The sequence below is a fragment of the Strix aluco genome, chromosome 7, assembly GCF_031877795.1.
Source record: "Strix aluco isolate bStrAlu1 chromosome 7, bStrAlu1.hap1, whole genome shotgun sequence".
In the NCBI taxonomy this organism is placed as follows: Eukaryota; Metazoa; Chordata; class Aves; order Strigiformes; family Strigidae; genus Strix; species Strix aluco.
Window position 1 is genome coordinate 38,721,691 of NC_133937.1, and position 22,092 is coordinate 38,743,782.

At 39.5% G+C, this 22,092-nt stretch overlaps 1 protein-coding gene across 4 annotated transcripts in view; it reads left to right on the forward strand.

Annotated features, from left to right (window-relative positions):
* DOCK1 (dedicator of cytokinesis 1) overlaps nt 1-22,092 on the forward strand; it is a 312,269-nt gene that overhangs the window by 56,077 nt on the left and 234,100 nt on the right. For all 4 annotated transcript variants that reach the window (XM_074831522.1, XM_074831523.1, XM_074831524.1 and 1 more), the window contains 5 exons: nt 3,222-3,319; nt 6,549-6,638; nt 7,100-7,200; nt 8,920-9,054; nt 13,000-13,108. In XM_074831522.1, coding sequence (XP_074687623.1) covers nt 3,222-3,319; nt 6,549-6,638; nt 7,100-7,200; nt 8,920-9,054; nt 13,000-13,108 — 533 coding nt within the window. The remainder of the gene's footprint in view (nt 1-3,221; nt 3,320-6,548; nt 6,639-7,099; nt 7,201-8,919; nt 9,055-12,999; nt 13,109-22,092) is intronic.

Here is a 22,092-nt window from a genome sequence, read left to right on the forward strand (position 1 = left end):
TTGATCCCATATGTTAGGGGATATCTGCTTGCAGTTGATAACATCTCAGTTAGATCTCTCTGGGGTGGGAAATGTTGAGCCTTCTGTTCTTAGGGTAAATTGATAGCAAGGTCTGCTTTGAATCTGTTCTTCAAGTCATGTCCAAGTCAGGGTTGAGTGTTGATTTTATTTTACTTTTTCTGAGTAGTCTGTTGAGCTATGACAAATGAGGTCTTGTTTTCTCTTGCATTGACAAGGCAGTTTTGGTATTTGAATCTTCTTTTTCTGTCAGCTAGAAGCTTGGAGATACCAGGAAATATAGAAAGGGGGGCAAAATGGCATCAGAAGTGACACCCCCCTCTATATGAACACTGCTGGTGGATAGTAAATCTTACCAGTGCCTCTTACAGGACTGTCAAGCTGGATGTCCTTTTATTATCAGGGCTTGCTGGAAAATTGTTCTGATTACCAGTAGCCAGAGAGCTGTCTAGTGTTCCACCGGTGGATTTGCTATGGTGAAGCATCCAGGGTGTCTGTAAGGCTTATTCAAAGTATTTCTATGTTTTCTTTTCTGCCTGAAGGATTCAGACCTCTGGATAATAGTGACTGTTATTGATTTCAAGTCAAGACATTGAGGAACCAAGGAAACTAGGCTTTCAGAGAACAGTTGAGCGAGATTTACTTAGTCATCTAACACAATTGGTAATTTTTAATTAAAAAAAAGCAATACACATGACATGACAAATTCAGGTGCTATAGTGGCATAAATGAAGAATATAAAAATGAAGATGTAAATACAGAATTAAAACAAATCAAAGAGTGGAGAATCAAATGCTTAAAGTCAGAAGGGAAGATTTTATCAAAGAACACATGGAAATGTAATTAAAGTGAAAATACTATCTAACTTCAACTCAGTTATATTATCTAATTTCAGCCCTGTGACTGGGCTTTGAGAAACATTTGGGTATCTCTATAGGGAAACCTTTGCATAGATACAGGTCCAAGAAAGTATATAACCAGGATGTTGGACCATTTTCTTCCAATTGCTAAATATGATGTAAAGGAAGATCTTTATATGTAACCAGTATAATCATAAATTACATTAACCCAAATAAACTAAAGTTGCTATTGGCTACTTGGCAGGCTGGGTGTTTGTTCTAACCTTTTGCAATTGAAAATCCTCACTCTGTCTTATTGCTCTGGTATTTTCTGATCACATAAATTTCACTTGAACCTAGGCTGACTACAGTATTACTATTTACTATTACTACTACTAGGCTAAAGTACTGTTTTACATTCTTATCCTGTTCTACTTACTGTATTATTTTATACCTGGAGCTATTAAAAGAGTAGGATTAACTGACCAACTGGTACTTTGCTGGGGTTAATGCTTGCAGTGAGAGAGTGAATACGCATTTTTACTGTACACTGTAACTTATTTTTCTCTCTCTGGTAGCTGGACTGCATTGACATTTTCTGTTCACATATGTATATTCATTTCGCATTTGCTGTGTCATCATGCTGAAAGCACACGTGGGTTTGTTTTCTTGGGGCAATACATGATGCTATTCAAAGACAAGTCTGTGGGCCAGCTTCTGTTCACATCACTTCTTTTGTCAAGCTGGTGCCTTTTTAGAAGTCAGACTGAAAACAAACTCAGTGGTGAAAAGCTGATATAAACATATTCATGAAACACTTTAGTTAACTCATGGAGGCATCTTTACTTTTCTTCCAGAAGCAATTTCTCTGTTAATGTTGAGTCTAAGATCTTGGTTTCAGTCTACAGACTTCTAGTAGGTTATATTAAAAAAAATTGAGGCCTTGAATTGTTCAGTTCAATTGTTCAATGTAGTAAAAAGCTCCTTACTTCTACTCCCAAAGAGATAATAAGAAGGCTTGGTTTGAGTGCTACTCAGAGGAGAATCAATCCCAGGGAGCACTGCAGTCCATTCCACTAGAAGTAATTTTATTTATTGCTTAGAATGAAAGATTTTGGGGAAAGTATAGCAGCTGCTCTGGGTCTCTGCATATAATTTCTAGAATATACTCTGCAGATGTGTGCCTTGGTAAACATTTTGCTGGTTGTTTTGAAAGTTTGAAATAAAGAACTGAGGGAATATTGGTTGGGAGAAACTGCCTGTCCTTTAAGAGTTACATTGGGCAGAATTCACATAATATTAACATATCGATGGTTGGGTAATGTGCAGTAGTAACCCAGTGGCTAAACTTCAGGTAGATAGTCTTTAAAATCTTCTGTTTGTCTCTCTGGGGACTTCTACTGAGGATGGCTCACGGATAGCTTGTTTGGTGCTGAAAACTGACTTTTAATGGGGCAGGGTGGAATTTTTCCCTGATGCTAGTTTAGCAGAGGCAGGACCAGCTGGGGTTTTGGGTTTGTGGGCAGTTCAGGTCACACCTCAACAAATGCTGGGGTGGGTTTAACTTACTGGTGCTCCAGTGGGGTGGTTAACATTTACTAGCATGCTTACTTGCAGGGGGACACCAATTGTGAGTTCCTCATGAGAAGTTTTCCTTAAAGAAAACAGGGAAAATGGTGTTGTGGCTCTTTATGACTAATAAAAGAGAGAGTGCTTGCCTTCAGCATTCCCTTATTTATCAGTGAATGCTGAAGCAACACAGTCTAAACAGTGGGAGGGAGGATTTGGGGACAAGACCGTTTGCAGTTGATTTGTTTCATGATCTGGTCTGTACCCTAACTCTCCATCATTTGGAAGCAACCAAGCAATTTGGGTATTAGGAGTTATTAAGCGGACAGCTTTCCACTGAATTAGCTTATTTTGCACCTGTTTGCCTTGCATTGTGCCTTATTTTCCTTTCAGTTTATTCAGTGAGAGCAGAGAAGTTAGAAATATTAATGCTGGAAGAGTCACGGCCCTGTAGATGTGACTGTGTTGGTGGCTGACTAATTTCATTTTGGCATCTTTTTCTAAACACTCAACTGTTGTGTACAACAAATTAAAACTGAAGGATCAGACTTTCTTGGCCTAGATTTTAATGCTGACATTTCAAAAGCAGGCTGCTTTTTCAAAAGCCTTTCAGAGTTCTTCCATGATAGAAGTATTGTGCTAACTTTCTGCAGTGTCAGAGGCATACTAGAAGTATGTTGTTGTCCAGAGAAAATGGCTGACCTAAGGAAGTAAACCTGTTTGTCCTGAACATAGTTATGGAGTGTGAGTGACAGTAAATATTTTGCATGATATAATTGTTTTTCTTATTCCTAGTTGACCTCTTGGGACTTCTGAAATGGCGATCAAACACAAACCTGTTGCAGCAGAATTTGAAGCAGCTGATGAAAGTTGATGGTGGCGAAGTGGTTAAGGTAACAAGTTAATTTCTTTAAAAATAAATTTGGTATCATAATTTTGCTGAATCCCATATTTTGAGGTATTCATATCTTTTGTTCCCCACCCATCTGCCTCAACCTCACTGCATGCACTTGCAGATTAAATTGTAAGCAGATATCTCAGCCTTCAGGATGCTAATGCCTTTCTCCCTGCCCTCAAAGAACATTTCGACTGAGTAGTGGTAAAACACATGTAAACTGCACATTTCTGAAAACGTAGGGTGTTTGGGTTTCTTTTAGCACTTCAGTGAATTTTTATATAGATACATGAAGGCAAAGGCTCTTTTTCTTTGCAAGATTAGAACATTGTTACATGGTGATACTAAATGTATTTTTAATACATGGATGTGGAGTGCAATCCTACTCTGTGCTGCTGATACTTTTTAAAAAAAATTACTTCTGAAAATACTCAGCTGAGACAAGTTATTTACATTTGTCAAGGCCACTGAGTGATTGTAGAGACCTACATAAAGACAGGTTTAGCTGTGGAAAAGAGTAGGTTGGGACTATTGAATGTGTTGTAATAAATCAAATCTAAGAGAGTGTCAAAAGATGTAACGTATTGGGGACAGATGACCCTTAAGGGCCTGCAGTGTTGTTTCCTTACTTCAGTGGATTTTAATTTGGTTAATAGAAGCATAATAAATGCCTCATCTTGAAGTAACTTAAAACATCTGAGCATGCTGATATTATCCTTTATTGAGTAGGTTGAAAATAGAATCTCACATGATTTGTTTTTCAGGAAGGTTCTACCTGCTGCTATTTTGTTGTGGAGCATTTGATAGCTAAAATCTTGACGCTGATACTCGCTTCTGCCAAGCATTGTCATCGTTCTGTCACTTGTAATTTTCCCTCTTCTCCATGCACTGTTGCAGGACTCATATGAAATCATACTCCCTTCTCCTTGTTGCACAGGGATCTGAGCAGAACTTGATTTATGCATAGGAGAGAAGAGTTCATGGTTAATATTGCTCTCTTCGCCATTTCTGTTCTTTTTTTTTTTAGATGACCAGTACTTGCATTATCCATCTGTTACAGCAGTCTTCAGAAAATCTTTGTGTAGACTGCTCTGTTGCACTTTTGTAATATCTACTTTGTACTTCCTATCAGCTTTTTTTTGTCCTTCGTGTTTTTAAATACGATACGTGGTACAGTCTATGTATATTTTTAAAAGTACGCATGTGATAAAACATATTCAATTTTTCTGTTAAACTATTTGTTTTCTAAAAACTCCAGTAAAATGCCTCTGCCTACTGGTGTTCGTTTCTTGCTAAGTAGAGATCAGCCAAGATACTCATTTTGTAATTGACTGTTTCAATAGCGTATGGAGACTGTAAATGTTATCTCCCTTTAACAGAGGCTCTGACTCCATTTGTGCATAGAGTCTATAGGATATGAGAATGTAAACTAATAGTCTAGAAATTATTCATACTAGCTCCCTACTTGAGAAATGTTTTCCTGCCACTTTATACAACAAAAGCATCTATCCTGTATTCTTCTTGCTGTTACATGAGGTCCTTGTGAACAGATTTAAAACTTGAACTCTACTAATGAATGTCAATATATGATGCCTAAAAGTGAAATGAAGACTTGAGTGGTAATGACGTGGCCTTCTAACCACCCTTTGTTTTTTAAAGGGACTTAGCCAGGCAGTGCTTGGGATCTGGGAGTACTACTTCTCTTCAAACCAAGACAGAAACTTCTCCCGTCAAAGCTCAAAACTGTGCTTTACTTTTTCCTTCCTGCCAGCTGCTGGTTAAATGTACTTTATTTGCATGTTTTCTTTAATTGAATGAATAAGCGTTTGAAAAGGCTATCATTTTTTTTCCCCCCAAATCCTGTAGTGAAATTACAAGCTGGATCTCCCCCAGAACCAAAGTCTAAAACCAGCTGCAAGCATTTTGGCTCTTCTGTTTTTTCATCATCAGATATTAGTAGCACAAACTGTGGCTCCATGCTCACTGGTTTTGAGGAAGTTTGGCATTCAGCAATGTTTAGTGAGCTGCTAAATGGAGGTTAATTCCTGAAATTTAGCTGTCGTTTTAGTAGATTGCCCAGGTGAATCATGTTTGATCTAGGAGACTCATTGCATAGATAACAATTTTTAAGGGAGTAATGTGGGAGTCAGGCTGTTTTTCCGTCGCTCCTGCAGTGTATATAATAGCTCTTTGTAGTTGCTGTCTCAGGAATCAGTCACCTTCTGCTTGTTCAGACGTTCTTCCCCAATTATACCTTGTCTCGTCTACAAGACAAAAAACATTTTTATCTCATTTGAGACAGACATGCTGGAACAATCCATGTTGAACCCCTTCTCTGTCAACCAAAACAAATACAGACTGAGACCATGATCCATCCTCACTCTGCCCTCGAGGAGCCCATGTCATTTTTGTGTCATCTGGTGGAAGAAAGTGCTCAGACACAGAATCCCATGCTGATAAAACTGAATGCATTGATGAGTATCTCTGGTCTATGCATGTAGTACTTGTCACTGGGAAGAAATGCTGGAATTATACATGCATAAAACAGCTTTTATCCCTCTGCTTAACTTGGGTTCCCTGACACTAATCTGCTTTTACTTTTGTGTTGCACAGATCAGGGTGTCCAGCCAACTGGCTAGTGAAGACTCACTCTGTTAGAGAGTGATAGAGGCTTGGAGGTTTTGGGCTGGGGCAGAAGGCTGTCTGCTCTGTTTCCCACGCCTGCATGTGTGCTCTCATTTGAAACTCTGGGTCTGAGCTTATGCCGTCATGAAAAGCGATACGCTGTGCACTTTTCATTGCTCAGCTCAAAACTACTGAGGATGACTTGATTTATTTGGCATGAGACTGGGTTGCTTGTCTGGTTTGTGCTCTGAAACATTGGTTTTCAGAAACTGCATGATCCTGTTGACTGTTGAACCGGAGTTTTGAAATCCATTTTTATTTATTCACTATAATAGATTAAACTTTCTGTTCAGGTGTATCAAGTGTGATTTCTGACCCTTCTTCTTTCTGTTTGAGTGATAGGGATCAATGGATATAATAAACTTAACTAAAAAATAATTTGCTGAAAAACAAGTTGTTAAATTTTCCTTTTTTAGCTACCTTTTAAAATGTCATGACTTCGTAAAATATATAAATGAAAGTAAATACGTCTGTAGAAACCTGTGTGACATCTGAATTTAATTTTTCCTATAAAATGTGATGAATTGTATATTTATTTGTAGTTTCTTCAAGATACATTGGATGCACTTTTTAATATAATGATGGAGAACTCGGAGAGTGAGACATTTGACACGTTAGTGTTTGATGCTTTGGTAAGTTCTCATTGTGGTTGGAATAAAATGCAGGTACTGCAGTGGTGAATAAATAAACATGGTGTAAAAGCTAGAATGAAGATTACTAATGAAGCAGATCTTATTAGCTGTTACTTATTATTTAATTTAAAATGCATGGAAGGTTTTTATTATATTTGACGTTTCAGTTGGATTTGATCAAAAGGGGGTTGGATTACATTATGTCATCCTCCCAGAAAAGATGGAAGCAATCAAGTCCAGTCATTTTAGTGGATTAACAGCAGAATTTAGGACAAACAGGAAGTTTCTGCTTGGAAAAGAAAACTTTCTTATGAACAAGAAGATTTTCACAGGAAAAAAGAAAAGCCAAAGTCTGTGTGTTTTCAATGTTATTAATGTGTCTTATGTGAAAATAAAGGCAGTTGAATGTACAACATTAAAGATTTTTTGAGGATAGTGCAATAATTATGCTGCTTTTTCAGGTGTTTATCATTGGACTGATTGCTGACAGAAAATTTCAACATTTTAATCCTGTCTTGGAAACCTACATTAAGAAGCATTTCAGCGCTACGTTAGCCTACACGTAAATTTTAAAAATTACTTTTTCTAATGTGGCTTGCACAATTTTTCCAGATAATGTTATTCAGTTACTTGTTTACGTAGTTTAATTAGGAATTTGCCCCTAGAGCTTGGGAGGGTGGGAGGTTCTTGAAGAAGATGGGAGATAGTGTGTCCTTCTCTTGAAATAAGAGTAACAAAACTTTTAGTCATTTGCAAGGAAGAAGTCTTGATTTTATTGTATTGAAGGAGAGGATTTGATGATTTTGAGAATTGTTTTGTAAAGAAACTGTTCATAAGCAATTCTGTCATACTTGAGAAAGAAATCGTGTGCATTTAAGATGCTTCCAAAATATGTTGTTTGGTTCATTAAACTGATGTTCTACCCTATATTATTTGCATTACTGTCAAAAAACCAAAGGTCCATTATTTTTGCTGTCTTAAGTGGTTGTTGACAGTTAGGATCTTTGCTGCTGCTTCAGACTATTAGTGTTGGAGGAAAAATATATAATGGATGTCTTTGCACTGTTGGTAGGAAAACAAATCCAAACCGGGAAGCCTGCTGTGCACTTTGCTGTTATACAGTCTCTGTTATGTGACTAGAAAAATGTTTGAGAAGTATTGATTTAAAATAGCGGAGGAGAGTTAGGCCTTTAGTCACAACTTTGATATTACAATCACTTCACTGAGTTACAGCCACTGTTGCAGCCTTCATGTGAAGTGGGTAAAGGATGGAACGTCCTCTGGTTTTATTAGCAAGAGCTGAAGGTGGCCCTGTCGCTGGTAGGCATGGAGAGCATCCTTCCCTTCCTTAAATGTGGGGAGCTGGAGGCACGTTTGAGCTTGAGGATGCTGGAAGAGCTGAATTCTGGCTTGACTTGTGCCCATGGCCATGACAGATCCCTGCCCTGTCCCCGCCTTTTATTGCATAAGTTTGTTTAAGTAAAGAGAGATTGCACTGACAGTATTTGAAGTGGTTACTTGAAATTCGTAGGCAGTTTACTCCTATTCAAATAAATGCACATATATCAAGATATCTGTCTACTCAATGTTATTTTCTGTTAGTGATATATAATATTGTACTTATTTACTTTTAGAGTGAATCTTGAAACATAGTGTAGCTAGAATGATTTAAAATGGAGTCGCTTGTAGTTGGATGAAAATCATGGTTTATATTCATTGGAAGGGAGGTAGTTGAAATGGTATTATTTTTAAAGTTGTTTCACTTTCAAGTTTGATAGACTTTTAAAATGTGGAACAAGAGAATATCCAACTGATGTTACATCTATTTTTGAGAAATAAAATTCACAAATTCTAGCCCCAAATCCCTGGGAAAGCTATGTAAAGGGGAAGCCTTGTTTAATGAAGAAACTCCCATTTTATGTGTTTTAATTCTAACAATGTTTTTATAATTATTTTATTGTTTTGGTTACTATTAGTAGTTGTATCTTTATAATAGCCTAAACCTGAATATCCCTAAATATCCAGCAGAAAATTAGTCTTATTGAGATTTGCCATATTACTTGTATGTTGAAGGGTGTTATGGTCTGTGGTTTTTTTTCCTCAAGAATTGGTTGCAGCTACTTACCAGCAAAAATAAGAACGTAATGAGTTTATTAGTTGCATAATTAATCTTGTAACTTGGTGGGTACTACTTAGATACATAATTTTTCTTCAGACATTTCAGAATTGAAATTCTCTGCGAGAATACTTGTAACTTGTATGTGGTTTTGTATTTAAACAGAAAACTGACGAAAGTTTTAAAAACATATGTGGATAATGCTGAGAAGTGCGGTATCACTGATCAACTCTTCAAAGCTATGAAAGCTTTGGAGTACATCTTCAAGTTCATAGTCCGGTCCAGGATATTGTTCAATCAGTAAGTATGGTGAATGCTGAAACCTCCTGTAATTCCCATTGGAAATATTGTTCAAAAAAGCATCAAAATTACAACATGTGTTAAAGTTGCTCAATATTGCACCGTTTTAGAAATATCTTAAGTTGTTAGAACTTATTTCAGGAGACAGCTGTTGCCTAAGAGCAAGCCAGATTTCCTCAAGAGATGTATATTTTAAGTAGCAAGTGTACTGCTAAAATCATGGTATGTGGCAGCTCTCTATAGAATGAATAAAGCTTGCCAGTATTTGGGAAACTTTTGTTAATAACTGTCTAGTACTGTGACTGACATGTTGAAGGTTCCGAGTAGCCATACTGCCCTGACCCTTGTCCAGGCCTGGGCTTTGCTAGTGGCTTTCCTCAGATGGCTGCAAAAGTCTGGGAAGACTGAAGTATTGAAAATTTTGCAGCAAGGCAAAGGGAGAGCTTTTCTGGATGGGAGATATGATGTTTGCCCTCATGTGCTTTGCACAGGGCTTCATTCGTAGGCCGGACGTGGAGAGGGAAGAGTCAGAATAGATGGACAGCGAGGGGGAAAAAGAGTATGAGATGCACCTTTTCTGACACACTGCCTCGTAAAAGAAAAGCACAAGTATTGTTGTAGTTAACCCCCCAACAGCTCGGAGCTCCCCAGGCCCCTGTCTGTCAGAGCAGAAAGAGAATGTTGGTGGTTGGTTGCAGTTTGTAGGGCCCCGCAGTCTCAATAGGTGAGACAGACAGGAAAATGGAAAGAAAAAAGGGCTGCAGAAATCTTCTCTTCAAGAAAAATAGTATTTTTTGATAGGAGAATCATTTGAGTTTCTATAAAAGCTCTTTCTATGCCTGCTGGCCTGGCAGAGATCTGCTGGGGGGTGGTTTTCTGCTCCCCACTTGACCTGCTTTGTGAACTGCACAGAGACTTGCTGGTGCTGTCTGCACAGTAGGCACCCATCCATAAAGTCAAGCATAAAAAATTATTCTTAAGTTAATTTGGAAGTCAGTACTGTATTTTATACATGAAATATTAAAGTTTTAAAACAAATTGATGATGTATTCGTATTCACTTAGATTCAATCCTTTTACTACATGTTAGCAACAGTAACAACCTTATTACAAGGGATTTATGTATAGCTCTGAAGTTACCAACTCCACCAACCTTTCTCTAATTTAAAGATTGTAATTTATTTTTGTAGGAGTTTTACTGTGAGATTCATAAAATACTGAATGTCACTTACACTGTTGCAGGTCCTACAAATCACTTTAAAACAGAAAAAAATAATTATGTCTTGCTGCAGATTAGATTTAGAGACAATATGACCCTCTAGTATTGGCCATTGGATTTCCTCGTGCTAAGCACTAATTCACAGTTCTTTAGCATTGGGAAGACACAGCTCTCAGTGACAAGGGATTAATCAGTGAAGCTACTGAATGCTGAATGACACCATGATTTGTTCTGCTCTAGGACTTAAATCCTGCCTGAGGTGTGTGATTTGAAGTGATTATAATGCAGAAGTGTAGCAGGGTTCTGAAATATTGTTAGTGTTTTACTGAGAAATCGCAACGAGCAAGCGGAATCTTTTATTAAAAAATATTGCGTATTTTTAACTTGAGCAATACGGTAGTGGACTGAATATATGGAGCGTTTTAGTAATGTGATTGCAGGCAAGCTTCAGTACTGGATAAATACATAGAAGCCTACTTCATCTAGTTAAAGTCTGGTGGCAAATATATTCACTATATCAGGGTTTATAAAGGCAAAATATTATAAGGGAACTTGAGAAATATCTTTATTTGGCTTACTCAGTAATGATTCCAGTGATGATTGCATTTACAACAGTGTTAAAATATTGAAGGTGGTGCTAGAAGGGTTGACTTGGTGTAATCCTGGTTTGCTCAGCTGCAGTGTTTTTGTGCATTAACAGGTGTATTAAATAAATATGTTAATAACTGACAGTAGGAACACATTTGTGACTAACTTGTTTATTTTTATTATAATTTCCTTTTTGAAACACAAAGCTTTTTGTCTGAAGCAGTTTGATTTATTGGACTGTCAAGTTTACTTACTCTTTATATCGGTATTAGTTTCACCCCTCTAATCTGTTTATGGGGACACTGAAATCCATTATGGAAATTGGGAGTTAACAAGTAATTTGTCCTGCATAACCCCCAGTTTTAGCCTAAAAGGGGAATAGGAGCTTGCACAGCAAAATAACACAATTTAATATTTTTTTTCTGTAGCATTCATTTCCCCTGTGTGCTGGTTAAATAGCCTTTTTTTAATATCTGTGGCTCCCAAAGGTTTATGAACACAGCATTAAAAATGATACGCATTAGTTTCAGTGTGAAGCAGCAAGAACATTCTGAACTCCATGTTCATCTTAAAATAAGCCCCTTTTCTTCTGTAATAGGTCTTCCATCATGATGTCTTCAAACATGAAGAAATCATACTATGACTGTACATATAAAATCCCTGGGTGTGGAGCTCTTTCTGAGCTGCAGACCACATTCAAGCCCACTTTACTGGATTTAACTCATGAGGAAAATGGAGGGAAATAGAGGGGAATTGAATTCTTGCTGGGTGCTGCTTTAATGGGTCTTGGTCTAAAATGTTTAGGTGAGCTCAGGGACAGGGCTAGTGGAGCCAAGGAGGGCTTTGGAAGCCCAGTGCTGTTGGATGAGGCTCTTGGAGCCAATCAAAGCTGACTGGGTGAGCATGCGGGTTTAGCTGGGGAAGAAGTCCCACCTGAGGTTTATAAACACCCCTGTTTAGATTGACCTGGATGTCAGATTCTCCCAGGCTTCTTATAAGCACTGATTTTCTTTTTCCTTCTTTTTTTTTTCTTTTAGGTCATGTTAAGTCTGTATAGCTGAGGTTCAAGAAGTGTATTTGCAACAGCCCTTACGTAGGCAAGTCATACATACTGCCAAAGGGGAGAAAAGTATTATTTTTAAAGGATTTATATGGAGCTAGGGGTCTTCTTCCCCTCTTTCCATTTTGTAGTGAGAATTATTTCATCCTACACCTGAAGCAGAGATCATTCTGCATTTAAAATATTCAAGAGTTTCGGGAACATTCATTCTTATGCTGTATTGAACCAGTGCACCAAGTTTTTCAGCTTGGCTGTATATTTTTTGACTTTGGTGTTGGTCAGGCATCTCAGGGCAGGTTTTATCCCCCTGAAAGCATCTGGCAGGGAGAGAGAGGAGAGAGGGGGTTGTCCCTGTGGGCAGATCAGCTCTGAAAAATCCCGCCTGAAGGCACAGGGACCTGCCTTGCAACTTCAGCTGTGGATTAGTCGTTCTTTGGCAGCTGTACTGACTGTATGGGAAACTGAGCCTTAACTAGTTCATCAATGAGCCAGAAATTAGAGGTGGAATGCATTTTAACTTCAGTGCTCCCTTCCCATGGCAAAAAAAAAAAAAGGATTTTTTTTTTGCAAGTAGTGGATCGATAGTCTTTTTCTTTCATGGAGTTTAAGGTCGCTCACTGTAGGCCACTGGTAGATCTTAATGATTGCTGGCAAGTTGTCTGGATGCTTTCTGGCTTCCTCATCAGAGAGCTGCTTGGCATTGGTCCTCCCAGACATCTGCTAGCTCTTGTGCAGGGTGAAGACACACTATCCTGCTGCTGCGTGGGCATGTGGAATTGGGTCACTGCTGAGGGATTCACCATGACTTGAAGGCGTAAACAATACTGAATATGGCGTTTTACATAGGAAGCTTTAAAATAAAAATCTTCTGTTCCTGCTGGCCCAGCCTGGTCAGTCTGTCTTGTCTTTAATTTTTTGTGAAAGAACACTCTTGGTTCAGTGAAGAAATCTGAAGAAACTTGTAGAAATTCTTGAACTTAAAAAAAGCAACAAATTATCATCTGTCATTTGAACAGGTATTTTAAAAATGTATTTCCATTTTAGTTGGCTTGTGCTTATGAAACCTAATTATTTTGCAGACTTTATGAAAACAAAGGAGAAGCAGACTTCAGGGAGTCTCTGCTGCAGCTCTTTAAGTCCATCAATGAGATGATGAGCAGCATCTCTGATCAGACTGTCATAGTGAAGGTATGTGCTTTACAAGTCTCCATCTTGACTTTGCTTTTGCATCCTAAACCACAGTTAGGTGGTTGGTTGAAGTGTATGATTGTGTTTTTCCCTAAAAGCATGTTTTACCTTGAACGTGGTTAATACTTAGTGCTTCTAAAGAAGGATTTGTGACTATATAAAGAATGTGCTTCGAACAAGTAAGGTTACTTAAATTGCTGCAAATACCTCACTTTTATTTTTAAAAGAGAATTTAGGGGTTGGATGGGTTAAATGATGTTTAGCTTCTTTAATGTCTGTAATCTTAAAGTATTTTTAAGGCACTATCTTTAAGATGCTGATGACAATGTAGATCCTTGTATTCTTATGCACTTATTTATATCCTCAGCTGTTCAGGAACTTCAATATAGCCTCTTAAGCACTAGTACCTGCTTTTAATAGAAAATCAGTAAGTCAGACTGCAAACTCCAGCCCGCACCCCTCTTCTTCTGTCCCTTTAAAATGGTAGCTACTTCTGGTAACGTTGGCTGGCTCATGGAATTGGGAACGTGGTCTCTGACCTCAAATGAACATCAGTATCGATATCACAGAGTAGAACCATTGAATTATAGGACTGGTAGACTTTTGTATCCAGAGGAGTCTGAGGTCATTGGGCCAATACCGGTCTCATGTTCTGTCAGTGACTCTTTTTCACCGTAGAGAGACTGTCATAAACACACATTTGATAAGCTACACCTTGAAGTTCTCCTTGTGGTTCCCAACAGAATTTATAAGAGGACGTAACTCTTGACCTAGCCATGCTGAATCAGTTGAAAGATGATGATCAGAAAGGGGCTAAGAATTGGGGTCGAATTTGGGGATGGTTTGACGGTGTGACTCCTCCTGCTCAGATGTGCAGTGGTTATGCATTAGAAGAATTTTTTATAGCAGCTGGGAGGCAAAGCCAGACAGTGGCAAAGTACTGTGCCAGTGCAAGAGGTTCCTCTTGGAGGGAGCTGGGAAGAGTACAGCAGGAAAACACTGAAGTCAAAGACACAGGTCCTTTGTGGCTGAGTGCATGCAGGTCTTAGGCTAGTAATACCATGCTGAGCACACAGCAAAAATAGATGGTGGGGATAAAGCTGCTGAGTTCGAATATTTTAGGCAGAGAGACTGAGGCTGTATCATCTGATAGCAAAATAGGGATATTACATGTTTCAAGAAAGGCGTATTTTCATTCCACTGACAGAGCATCTCTCCTGAATGGAAATTGGTAAGTTTGACTCAGCGACTCAGAGTGTGCTATCTGGTGTTTTACAACTAGGATGTTTTCAGATTACGAGGATTGAATGTAAGATTTATTTTCCAGAGACTTGTTTGTAAGGCCTGCTTCAGGAAGGCAGATGACCGTGAGCTTTTTTTCCTTCTCAACAGTCTATACCTTGAGGAAAAAAAAAAATTAAAAAGACCCCCCAAACCAGATTTGGTTGTCTTCACCTGAGATGCAGTAAAAGACAAACTTCCTAGCAAAGGCCAGAGAGATGCCACTACAGCAGAGTCTGTCCTAGGCCATGTATCGTTTCACATTCAGATCTTGGCAGACGTGTGTAGGGCACATCTACTGTCTGCGTTTGGCTACGTGAAGTACGCTGGCAGATGAAGCATTGACAGATGAGCCAGTGTGAGGTTGTCAGAGAAGTGTGCTTGTGGATGCCTTTCAGAAGCCTTGACAACCTTTCATTCATTATTCATTGCTTTCATCTCCTTTGGACTCTAATTACTTAGCTCTTAGAACACATAATTGTTAGTATTGGCCTTTTGCAGCTTGTGAGATTGCTTTTATTATGTTCAAATATCCACTGAAGCACTACAGTTTTTTCAGTAGCTAGAAATGTATTTCTATTACAAAGAATAGAATTATTGAATGGGTAGATAAAAGTGTTTTTTTTCTGAGAGAGATTGAGTATAGCTTCTGTCAATCTTGCCTGACAAAGCTGTTGGAATCCTGGGAGGGTGTCAGTAACCATGTAAAGTGGACATGACATTACAGGCTTCATTCAGCATCTTTGCTGAGTTGGTGGTTAAGTACCATGCTAGTGGTGAGGAATGTCAGAAGGACCTCACAAAACTAGGCGGGGTAAAATCTGAGCTGCAAGGTAGACACATGTAAGGCAGTGCATCTCAGGAAGAGTAAATTAATCCCTGTGTGATGCTCTACTTGAACCTGGCAGTTGCAGTTTGGGAAAGAGACCTTGAAGTCATAACTGACAACTCTCCGGGGTTATTGGTTCCATGTGCAGTGACAAGCAAAGAATCACAGACTGGTTTGGGTTGGAAGGGACCTTAAAGTCCATCTAGTCCCACCCCCCTGCCACGGGCAGGGACACCTTCCACTAGCCCAGGTTGCCCAAAGCCCCGTCCAACCTGGCCTTGAACCCTTCCAGGGAGGGGGCAGCCACAGCTTCTCTGGGCAACCTGTGCCAGGGCCTCACCACCCTCACAGGGAAGAATTTCTTCCTTAGATCTCATCTAAATCTGCCCTCTGTCAGTTTAAAACCGTGACCCCTCGTCCTATCCCTACACCCCTGATCAAGAGTCCCTCCCCCCTTTCCTGTAGCCCCTTTCAGTCCTGGGAGGCCGCTCTAAGCTCCCCCCGGAGCCTTCTCTTCTCCAGCTGAACACCCCCAACTCTCTCAGCCTGTCCTCACAGGGGAGCTGCTCCAGCCCCCTGAGCATCTTCGTGGCCTCCTCTGGCCCTGCTCGAGCAGGTCCGTGTCCTTCTGATGTTGGTGCCCCCAGAGCTGGACACAGCACTGCAGGGGGGTCTCACGAGAGCAGAGCAGAGGGGGAGAATCCCCTCCCTTGCCCTGCTGCCCACACTGCTCTGGATGCAGCCCAGCACACGGTTGGCTTTCTGGGCTGCCAGCGCATGTTGCTGGCTCACAGTCAGTTTTCCATCCACTGATACCCCCAAGTCCTTCTCCTCGGGGCAGCTCTCCATCCACTCCTTGCCCAGCCTGGATTTGTGCTTGGGGCACAGAAGCAACAGGGCGTTGGGTGTCAGCCAGAGGGATAACAAGAACATGGCAGGGCTGTCGTTTTGTTTTTAGGTAGCCTTAGCACATCCACATCTTGCATGCCAGGTGCTGTTCTCATCTCCTAACCTCAGGAAGTAGTTAAAGGGGTGTGGAGGACTAGGATTGGGAATGGCGCACCTTCCTGGTGGGTGAGGGGTTTGTGAAACTCTTCTGCACCAAATACCACAGTACAAGAAATAGGGTTCACTCACTGATGTCAGTAGGAAGTTAGTTTAAAGCAAATAAAAAGAAAAGTTTTGATTTCTGAAGCTCGCTGTCGCAGGGCATTACAGAGGCAGACAGTGTCAGCAGGCCTGGGAAGAGGTGAGGCAGATTTCCAGACCAGAAGCCACAGTATCACAGAATCATCTAGGTTGGAAAAGACCTTGAAGATCATCTAGTCCAACCATTAAGCCCACAGACGTTCTGAGAGGATGGGTGGAGGTGCAGCCTCAGAAGGATGCTGGAGGAGCCCGGATACAAATGGACCACAGAAACTGTAAATGGCATCTCCTGTGGCCACTGTTGGAGACCAAGTGCTGGGCTATACAAACCATTAGTGTGACACCGTGAGTGCTCCTTGTGCTGTTGGATACTCTTGAAGTTTTGTAGAAAACTGATGAAGATAAGCAGATAAGTTGCTAGGTCCCTGTGTTGTGCAGTTAGGATCAGCAGATCTATCTGCAGCAGTTCCAGGCTTCTTTTACTGTTTTTAATATATATTGGTAAAGCTAAATAACTGTATACAAAATAAGTCTGTCTGGAGAGATAAGAAGTTGAAAAGACCTACACAGAAAATTAAGGTGCTTCACATTAAAAGAGACAGATGCTTAATTCACACATTTGAATATTTCTATTTCTCCTTGCAGAAATTGTAATCTGTCTTGATAGTTTATCAACATGAAGCAGAACTGCCACTGGAAAGTTGTTCTTTTTTTTCTGAAATGTTCGTAACTTTCTCTTTGGGCTGCTTATACTGATTTTTTTTTTTTTCTTCCCCAGCCTGTCTGTTAAGAGAGTAGCCTTCAAGCTGACACTGTGCGGGGGAGAATGAATGACTGCAGTCTTACGTTCTTAGCAAGAATTACTCTTTATCTATTCAAATATTTATGTCCTTGTGGAAGCTGATGAGCTGTTTCTGACTGTAGCTCAGGTCTTCAGTTACTTAATATTTTGCATTTAAATTGCCCCTTTTTTCACTTGAATTTTTCAAGGCTTTGGGTTCATTTTAAAAAAAATAAAAAGTTTCCTCAAAAGAAAACTGTATGAATTGTACAAGGATTTAAGGTTGTAGAGCACAAAAAGAGACTTTGAATTTGTACCTCTTTTGGGATTATGGCTATTCAAAATTTCTTAGAGTAGGGGAGAATTTGTATATGTGGCTGCTTTGCAAACCTGACTTCAGTTGCAGCCTTGAAGGAAACAACATCAAGAATATTTTCTGTGGGGGACGTGTTCAAAGTGGTACTTAGCAGTTCTACTTGCTGCAAGTAGCTGTAACTGTACACAGCATCGATTAAATTTTTCCTCAAGACTTAAAAGGGAAAAAACCCCACAAAAAACCAACCAAACAAAAAACAGAGGCCCTGTCTATCTGCAAAATTCTCTTCTGCACCAAAATCATGCTTTGCATTACTGAGGATGCTTTGACTGCCAGACTCACGCCTGGGAAGGACAATAACCTGATCTTTTTGCACAGGGTCCTCCGAGAAGCCTGGAGTTGGCCTGGCATTAGGGAGAGACATTTCTGTGTCAGCTCTCCCTCCTTCTCTGCTTCTGACGTGGTGTGGGTCAGGGGAGAGGGGGTTATGGAGGGAACCCCAGTGCTGGCCTTGCGCTGCTGTCCACCGTGTCCGGGCAGTCAGTGCTCACTTTATGGCTGAAGCCCTGGTCACCTCGTCCTTCGGGTGCATTTTTGTAGTGGCTGGCTTAGCGTATGCATGGAAAAAACTGTATTTTTTTCAGAGTGTAAAGGTCTGTTTCTTTCGTGAGCTTTTGGTATTGCAAAATAATAATTCAAAGACAATATTAAAAGTTTATTTTAGATTTGAGTTGTAGTGCTTCAGCTATGTGTTTTTACAATAATTAGGTCAAAATCCATATATTCTTGGGACAGGATTTGAGCAGAGCTTTACTAGCATTTATACCTCTTAGTGAGTTGACTCAAATATGTTGCAATCAAAACATTAAGGTGTAAGAATGAATAAAACTCGCTTTCATCTGAGGCTATAAAGGCAGCAAAGTCAATCCTATAGTTTGAATTTGAGAAGCTGGTATGGTATAAATTACAGTGTTCAGAACAATGTGGAGTTTGTTTATTTTAGTTAACTAAATATAATTGTTAGGGGTTATTTTTTTGGTGTGTCAGTGTTGAGTGCAGCAGAGGCAGGCATGTAGAGGTTGCCTTTTACACTTGATTTTTTTTAAGGTGTGCAGTTCTCCAAACTGGAGAGGGAAATTCAAACAGTGATTTGAGCTGACAGATGTTTTTGTCGTCCTCTTACTAAGAAGAATTTTTCTTGCATGATGAATGGTAGTGAGCTGCAGTAATAGTTTGAGAAGTAGGGAGATTAAACTTTGTTTTTCAAGTATCAGTTTGATTTTAAGAATTACTTCATTAAATAAGGTGAGCAGCATTTGGTACGTGCACCTATTTTTAATGGTTACAAATGTAGTGAGCTTTCCTGGTTTTATTCCTATTTTCTGCTAATTGGTGCATGATAATTATTTCCTTAACCTCTTACTGTTTAAGCATGAGCTCAGCTGAAGCCTAGCATGACGTTTCAAGTTTAGATAAAAATGCAAATGTTTCCTAGTCATTTATTCTTGCATCTCTTTCAAACAAGGGCAGTTGAGCCAGCTGCATCGAATTTATGAGGACTGTCTGATTTTGACTGTGTTTGTATGAGGGAGCTGAACTATTCTCAGCAGGGTTCTTGCAGTTTGCACTAATGTTTGCTGTTATGTGTGACTTTGTACTGCTGTTCAGGATGACTGAAAAAAGATGATAGGCTGGTAGCTGAGTTAGTTCTCTGTGCTTTAAACGATCTTGATAAAGTAGGTGCGTATATAAAATTATCCCATAATGTGACCACAGAGAGCTGGGGCGAAAGATGGTAACGTTTCACTAATGGGAATTCTCTTGTGTGCGTGGTTTTTTAATAATCCTTGTCACTTTTAACACAATGCGTATTTCTCAGTATCCATACTGTACTTTTTCCTACTCTAATATAAGCATTTATTGCTAAAACTACAGAAAAGTATTTAAATGAAGGCAGGGAAAGACATTACAAGCTGCTGAGGTACCTAGGAAGAAAACAGAAGAGACCGTGTTAGTCTGCAGGGCTTTTCCAACAGGTTGAATACTCTATAACCATCGTTTAAAATTCATTGAGTAACAAAATGCAACCGTGGGCTGAGGTTCCTATGTCTCTTAGAACCTCTATGGGAAGGTCTGTTGTACGCTGACAACAAATACAATAATCTCTAGAAGAGTGCAATGTTACTTTACTTGTGATCATGCTTTGTGCTGTTTTACGCCAGATTTCGTGCCACAGGCGCTGGTTCAGTTGTGATTTGGCACGAATGTCTGCTGTAAACCAGGGCAATTTAAAAATAGTGTTTAGGTGTTCCTGGAAATTGTTTCATCCAGCTGCTGACTGGGCTGCGTTTGGCTGGATTAATGAGTTTAATGGAATGGCGTCCAGGATAATGCTTGTGTAGAAGGTAGGTGCTTTGTGTTGAATGACACACGAGATGGAAATTAACATTAGAATCATGTACAAATTGAGTCAGGTAAAACAAATTTATTGCTTCATCAAACAAAAGAGTCCATAAGAATATACTGTTTGACAAAGAGATTTTATGCTTAATGTTGAGACTGGGCGTGCTGTTTGAAATGAATGACTTTAGAAGATGACATTTTTAAATTAAGTATTTTTGCTTTTATATTGTACAAAGAGATGAACTTAAATCCCAGACAAAGCCTGTAGTATACTATTCAGAATACACTTTGTTTAATACTTTGCAAACGTCACTTGTTCACTCTAATGACAACCTTAAGTTAGCACTGCAGTTTTCTTAAACAGCTGCTGTAAAGAAGCTTTTGTTACTGTTTTTTTAACATTCCTTGTCAGTTATAAACCCAATCATGGGATAAAAGTTAGAATTTACTGTTGTTGCAAGACTGCTTTGCTGTACTTTATACTGCTTTGCTTTTATTTACCAGTGACCATTGTTATTATCACAGTAGTAGTTTCTGTTTTGTATTAGTGAAGAGATTGCTCAATATTCTCAAAAGCAAATTAGTAAAACTCCCGTTGTTTATATCTGTTATGCAAAATTATGTCAGAAGTGACTTTAAGATACTTAGCAGCCTCCCCTGTCTTATTTTTGTGTGCTTTCATATGACAAAGAATTGTTTGTGCAGATGATTAGTCTTTGATCGAGTGGTAGAAGGATGCTGTGGTGCAATATAGTGCCATATTTTTGGTCCCCTTTTAGTGCAGCTTTGTGTTAATCCATCAGGGTGTTAGTTCAAATGTGGTAAAATAAAAATTTTGTGTTAAGAGAGTGTAGTTTTTCTTGTTCCACAAGCCTTCAGATGTACTAACAGCTACCAGATGTGACAGAGTAATGGAGATGCTTACCAAGAGTGCTTGCTGAACACACAGACTGCAGCACGACTGTCTGGCTTTGAGACAGACCATATTTAAGACACGTCTCCAAATGGCGTATGAAATATGCTGTAATTACTAATCTTGTAATGCTGCTTAAACATGTTTCTGAGCACTTCTGTGTAGGTATGTTCTTCATGGCTTGCTGTTATGTTGGATTGTCAATATTTGACACGATTATGTGGCTTTTCAAAAGGTGGAGTTACGTGACTTTGGGCACTTCGAGAAGCCATCTCCAGCCAACTCAAAGGTTTGCAGAAGCAGACTCCATGGAGAAGTACTAGCCTGTCCTTTGTCTTTCCTCAGCTTAAAACTAGGGAGGGTTTGAAGGGAGCTGGGGTCGGAGGACAGGCTTATGCAATGTCCTAGAGGAAACTTTTAGGAATGAAGAGGGGTTCAGATTGCCTGGGCCATCATGGGAGTCCCAAAACTTAAAGCTGAGGTGCTTACCTTTGCCCAGTGACATGAAGGAAAGGCGTATATGTGTCCTCCCATCTCTTTCTGGGAGGGCTGCTGGTATGTGTCTATCTTCACAAAGAAATGAAAAACTCAGGAAGTTTTCTGTAAGGCAGCTCCTCTGACCAAGGGATTTTGGGATTCTTTTTGTTGTTCCAAAAAATAAGTGAAGCTTACTCTTATTTTACACAGTTTATAGATGCAAGTCTTGAAGTGCTCTAAGTCTTTTTTGAAGTTTGAGGTTTTCTTCCCCCCAAAAAATTGCAGAAAAAGTTCCTTTCAGAATAAAGTGATTGTTTTGCTGACAGTGTTTTCTAAATTGCTGTTTTAGGATAAATTTTTAGTCACAGAAACTCCTTGAACCTTTAGATCTGAGGAGTGTGCTAGTTTTTCTCTCAGTAGATCCCTCTTCTTACCCATTCTTGTCTTACGAAACCTATCTGGAAATGAACCATCGGGCAAAAAAGAGCTGTGGCAGCATGGGCACTGCAGTGGACCCTTCACTGATGCTCAGAGGGACCACCGTTACAAATAATGCCTCCATTGCGCTTGGTCTTATTTATTCTGGCCTTCTTACCATGTCTGGAAGGGTTTTTTTTCCCCCCAACTAATCTTTTGATATAGGCCATCACTGAATTTGTTTCTTCAGCATGAACCCCTGTGTTATTTAGCTGCTAACTGTGAAGAAGTTTAGGAAAATACAATTAGCTGTTAAGTCATTATAAGCACATTGATGAATTTATCTTAAAGGTTGCAAAGGATGATTGCTCTAGAGAGAGGCGGTTGTGATGGTTTAAGGAATAAGTTGCAATTATTC